Here is a 5,614-nt window from a genome sequence, read left to right as displayed (position 1 = left end):
GGCGGCGAGATTGACACGTCGCCGGCCCCATCACCTGTTATGGACTTAAAAGGGAAGCCCTACACTGAAAAAATGGAGTGGGGGTACCCCCCTAGGTCCATATCAGACCCTTATCCGAGCACGCTACCCGGCTGGTCAGGAAAGGAGGTGGGGACAAGCAAGCGCCCCCCCCCCCCCCCCGAGCCATACCAGGCCGCGTGCCCTCAACATGGGGGGGTGCTTTGGGGAAAGGGGTGGCCCGCGCCCCCCTCACTCCAAAGCACCTTGTCCCCATGTTGATGAGGACAGGGGCCTCTTCCCGACAACCCTGGCTATTGGTTGTCGGGGTCTGCGGGCGGGGGGGGGGCTTATCGGAATCCAGGAGCCCCCTTTAATAAGTAGGCCCCCAGATACCGGCCCCCCACCCTATGTGAATGAGTATGGGGTACAGTGTTCCCCTACCCATTCACCTGGTGAAATTTTTTTTTTAAAACCACAACACAAGGGTTTCAAATAATTTATTGCACAGCTCCAGGGGTCTTCTTCCGTCTTGGGGGTCTTCTCGCTGGACTCCTCTGCTATCTTCTGCTGGCTCTTTTACTAGCGGAGGAGCCCGGCTTTCTTCTTCGTCGCCGCCCGGGGGTATTCTTCCGACTTTGCCGGTTTGCCTGTTCTTCTTGCCGGGCCTCTGCTTTCTCCCTTTAGCTCTTTTACTAGCAGTGGCCCGGTCTTCTGTCACCGCTGCCGCCTCTTCTTCCGACTTCGGGGGTCTTGTCCCCCTCTTCGGTTCTTCTTGCCGGGGCTCCGCGCCTTCTTCCAGCTCTTTTACAAGCGGTGGCCCGGTCTTCTATCGCCGCCTTCTCTTCTTCTTGTTCTTCCTTGTGATGTTGACTCGACGCGCTCTCTGGCCGCAATGACAGCGGAGGAGTCAGGCGAGAAGACCCCCCAAGACGGAAGAAGAGCACCAGAGCTGTGCAATAAATCATTTTAAAAACGCGTGGCGTTTTATTTTTACACTTTTTTTTCACAGGTAAATGGGTAGGGGTACATGGTACCCCAATAATCATTCACATAGAGTGGGGGGCCGGGATCTGGGGCCCCCTTATTAAAGGGGGCTCCCAGATTCCGATAAGCCCGCTGCCCGCAGACCCCGACAACCAATGGCCAGGGTTGTCGGGAAGAGGCCCTTGTCCTCATCAACATGGGGACAAGGTGCTTTGGGGTGGGGGGGCTGCACGGCCCCCCCCCCTTCCCCAAAGCACCCCCCCCATGTTGAGGGCATGTGGCCTGGTACAACTCAGGAGGGGGGTGCCGCTCGCTCGTCCCCACCCCCTTCCTGACCGGCCAGGTAGCGTGCTCGGATAAGGGTCTGATATGGACCCAGGGGGGGACCCCCACGCCGTTTTTTTTCGGCGTAGGGCTTCCCCTTTAAGTCCATACCAGGTGACGGGGCCAGCAACATGTCAATCTCGCCGCCGAAGATGGCGACATTGACTTCCTTCGCTAGTCCCGGCTACCTGGAGCCGCGTTCAAAATGAACGGACTTTCCTCCATGTGTGGGCAAATCCGTTCATTTCAAAAGTACGGCGGACTCCCGCCATAGTCCGGCGGACCTAGTCCTCCGGAAAAGTCCGGTCGTGTGTGGGCAGGTCTGCTCGTTAGAAAAGTCCGGCAGACTTTCCGGCGGTTTTTCCGCCAGACTAAGTCCGCCGTATAGTCTGATCGTGTGTACGCGGCATTAGAACCGGGATATGAAGCAAAAGACCAAGGGCCTATACCCCAAGAGGCTAGGTCAAGCAACACCTATGGTGAAAGTTAACATTTCCTGCTGGACCCCAGAATCTACACAAATACAGAAATACAGCATGGGAAGCTCAGAAAATTCATCAGGGGATTACAGACTGATATCACCCTATCCTTTCCCTACTCTGGGCCAATCAGTGAGCAGTATGGGTGGAGGAATGTATTTATTGTGAATGACCCACCTGTGCTGATCTCTGTAGGAGTGTCTTCCTCTAAAATTAGCCTAATTATTCCATCTTCCTCCATTGACTGCTGATCATCACTCACATAAGTCTCCTCCTCTTCTTCTTCTTCTTTCACCTCAACTTTTATATCTATCAAATCTTCACTCTAAATCAACAAAACATGACAGTGGATATCATCTGTAAAATATAAGCGCACATAAAAAAATCCACACATCATCTCCATTGTCCATGTTCTAGATACTCCAACCCACCAACCTTGTAACAGTGAGGGATGGTGTGATCTTCCTGTGTGGAATCCCGGGAATACAGAGGACGGGGACTTCTCTCTGGTGGGTTCCTGGTATTAGGTGACTCCATCATATCCTTGTGTCCTTCTGAAAACTCCCCCATCACTCCATACGCCTCATCCTCCTCTTTATACTCTTCTTTAACAACAATATTATAACCCTCAAGGCTTCCTCTCTGAAAGATATTAAAAACATTGATTGTAACAAACATGCTGTGTAAAAATCAGAAATACAAAGAATTGTCAATCATCTACCTGATGATGGTGAGCGATGGTGTGATCTTCCTGTGTGGAATCCCGGGAATACAGAGGACGGGGACATCTCTCTGGTGAGTTTGGGTAGCTGGATGACTCCAACATGGTGTCCTGGTACAGATTTTTGTGTTCTTTTAGAAACTCTGACTTCTCCATCACCCCATCCTCATCATCCTCCTCTTTTATCTCTTCTTTAACCTCAACTTTAGAATCTCTCAGGTTTCCACTCTGAATATATAATAAAAATGACATCAATGGTAACAATGCAGATAATGTACAGATCCTAATGATACTATCAGTGATTGTTCCTCATCTACCCGATGATGGTGAGGGATGGTGTGATCTTCCTGTGTGGAATGCTGGGAATACAGAGGACGGGGACATCTCTCTGGTGGGTTCCCATTACCGGATCCATCTGTAGGAAACACACACACTGACTGAATACATTGTTTCTATGTGTTTATCAGATGATGGGGGATCTAGGTGGAGCCTCCGTACTGCTCTCTCCTTTACAATAAAGTCTCCTCTTACCCAGTGATGTGAGGGGCGGCTGATTGTCCATCATGAGGTCCTTGTAGAGATCCTTGTGTCCTTCTAAATACTCCCACTCCTCCATGGAGAAATAGACAGTGACATCCTGACACCTTATAGGAACCTGACACACACAATGATACAGTCACCATCCAGACACATCCCTTGTCTGTTACTGGATAATGTCCCAGAATTCCCAGCACCGCTCACCTCTCCTGTCAGCAGATTTCACAAATAGGAAAATTAAATGACAGTCCCATAATCCTCATCACCTCACCAGTCAGTTCCATATTTTATTAAAGGCCCACTTCAGGACCCCCCAAACTCTGTAGGTTAAAGGCTTGGCATAAGGAATTCTGACATCATTACGTAAAATACAGGATCAACCCTTCTGCTTTGGTTGTAAAGATGTAAAGGCTCTGCCCACCATCGTAAAAAATAAATAAGAGCTGGATGGAGGGACATTGGAAGGAGGAGCTGTGAGATCAGTGTGATGTTATAGGATTCTCTGACTCCAGTTGGAGGAACATTGGGAGGAGGAGCTATGAGATCAGTGTGATGTCATTGGATTCTCTGCCTCTGGATGGAGGGACATTGGGAGGAGGAGCTGTGAGATCGGTGTGATGTCATGGGATTCTCTGACTCCAGTTGGAGGAACATTGGGAAGAGGAGGAGCTGTGAGGTCAGTGTGATGTCATAGGATTCTCTGTCTCCAGTTGGATGAACCTTGGGAGGAGGGTCTATGAGGTTCCTGTACATAGAATAATTTTTTCCGGGTGTGTCCCATCCCTCCTTACCTTAAAAGATTGTCTTTGGTAGGACATGTCATATTCCTGTGATCTCCATGTACTCCCGAGACTTTACTGATCACATTTTAGGTTAAATATCTGAGACTGGGATCATTATGGAGACATTTTTCAGAACATTTACTACACATGACATTGTTCCCCTCTTTCTTCTTATTTGAATCTTATAAAATAAAGACATACATATTCCAATCCCCCCTAAATAAACAACTCATCCCCCCACACTAATAAAAGTCATATAATCTTTTAGTATAGACTGATGAGGTGAGAAGGTGATTGGTGGGAAAGGTGACACATCTCCAAAATGAGGAGAATGTTCCGGCACCACAAGTGGGGAAATGTTCTGACCCCGAAGGGGTTAACCTACATTTCCACACTATATATGTGTGTATCATCATCTGCTGGAGATAAAAGACATCACATTGACTATGGAGGAAGAGGACGGACATGACGAGGGGGTTACTGGGTGTAAATAGAAAATAAGATCTTATTACCTCCTCTGCTGCTTCCAGTAACGTCTCTTCACTGCTTCCTCCCAACTCACCTCTCACCCGAAACTTCCTGTCTGTACCTGACATCACTTCCTGTCTATCTATTCCATAGAGACTTCCCTTCTGGGTAGAAGTGAGATCCCCACCTTGTGCAGCTCAGAGGAACTGCAGCCCGGAGAAACGTCTCATAGTGTGAACACGGTCTTGTGCTGTTTGTATGTACTGTATATATCCTTATAGATGGGGTCATCTCCACTCCCACCAAGGGGGATAGAAATATTTTACTGCCTACTCCAGCCTTTCTCAGCCAAGGCTCCTCCAAAGCTACTGTGGAGCCACTTATTAGGAGGATGATGGAGGTCTGGTGAGCGCACAATCTGAGTGTGAGCACCAAGAGAGCACAGGACTGTTTGGGGAAGGAGGTGTTTTTTGGTACTATTGGAATAAAGTCCACTATTGGTGCTAATAGGTTGCAGGAGATCTGCTGAGACATAAAAAGGGAAATGTGGGGCTAACAGTCCCCCTTTTTTTCAGCAGATCTCCTGCAGCCTATTAGCATCTCCTCTGCAGAGAATAAATTGGTGGAATTTTTTTTTCTTAGTTGTATGTTCATGTACCACCCACCAGAACATTATAACCACCCACCAGAACATTATACCCACCCACCAGAATATTATACTCCTTCTCTTCTCGAGTACCCCCACTGAGAGCCGCTTTCCATGCACCAGAACATTATACCACTCACCAGAACATTATACCACTCACCAGAACATTATAACCATTCACCAGAATATTAAAACCACTCATCAGAATATTATAACCACTCACCAGAACATTATACCACTCACCAGAACATTATAACCACTCACCAGAACAGTATACCACTCACCAGAACATTATAACCACTCACCAGAACATCATACCACTCACCAGAACATTATAACCACTCACCAGAACATCATACCACTCACCAGAACATTATAACCACTAGATATGTGCAATTCGTTTCGGTCCGAATACAAATTCGGACAAATTTTTGGTTATTCAGAGATTCGGATGTATCCGAATCTCTGAATGAAATAGTAATAGCAACAAATTTAGTTGAAATCTGTTAAAGGGGGCTTCCAGATTCTGATAAGCCCCCTGCCTTCAGACTCCCACAACCACCAGTCTGCAGAGCCCCCCCCCACCCTAAAGCACCCCCCTCATGTTGAGGGCATGTGGCCTGGTATGGTTCCAGAGGGGGCACTCGCTTGTTCTCTCTTTTCTGAGCTTCTG

General features: G+C 48.1%; 1 protein-coding gene across 1 annotated transcript; it reads right to left on the bottom strand.

Moving 5' to 3' along the window:
* Positions 1–2,943: 2,943 nt before the first annotated feature.
* LOC143989510 (zinc finger protein 547-like) lies at positions 2,944–5,211 on the bottom strand. The gene is made up of 2 exons (XM_077489648.1): positions 4,340–5,211; positions 2,944–3,163 (listed from the first exon to the last, which is right to left on the bottom strand). The coding sequence occupies exons 1-2, from the start codon at positions 4,421–4,423 to the stop codon at positions 2,972–2,974; spliced, it is 276 nt and encodes a 91-aa protein (XP_077345774.1). The 5' UTR covers positions 4,424–5,211; the 3' UTR covers positions 2,944–2,971.
* Positions 5,212–5,614: the final 403 nt, after the last annotated feature.

The sequence above is a fragment of the Lithobates pipiens genome, unplaced genomic scaffold (assembly GCF_037356315.1).
Source record: "Lithobates pipiens isolate NorthernLeopardFrog02 unplaced genomic scaffold, aLitPip1_a1.2 Scaffold_18, whole genome shotgun sequence".
Classification (NCBI taxonomy): domain Eukaryota; kingdom Metazoa; phylum Chordata; class Amphibia; order Anura; family Ranidae; genus Lithobates; species Lithobates pipiens.
Note: the sequence above shows the minus strand (reverse complement) of the source record. Positions and strands in the feature narration are given on the sequence as shown.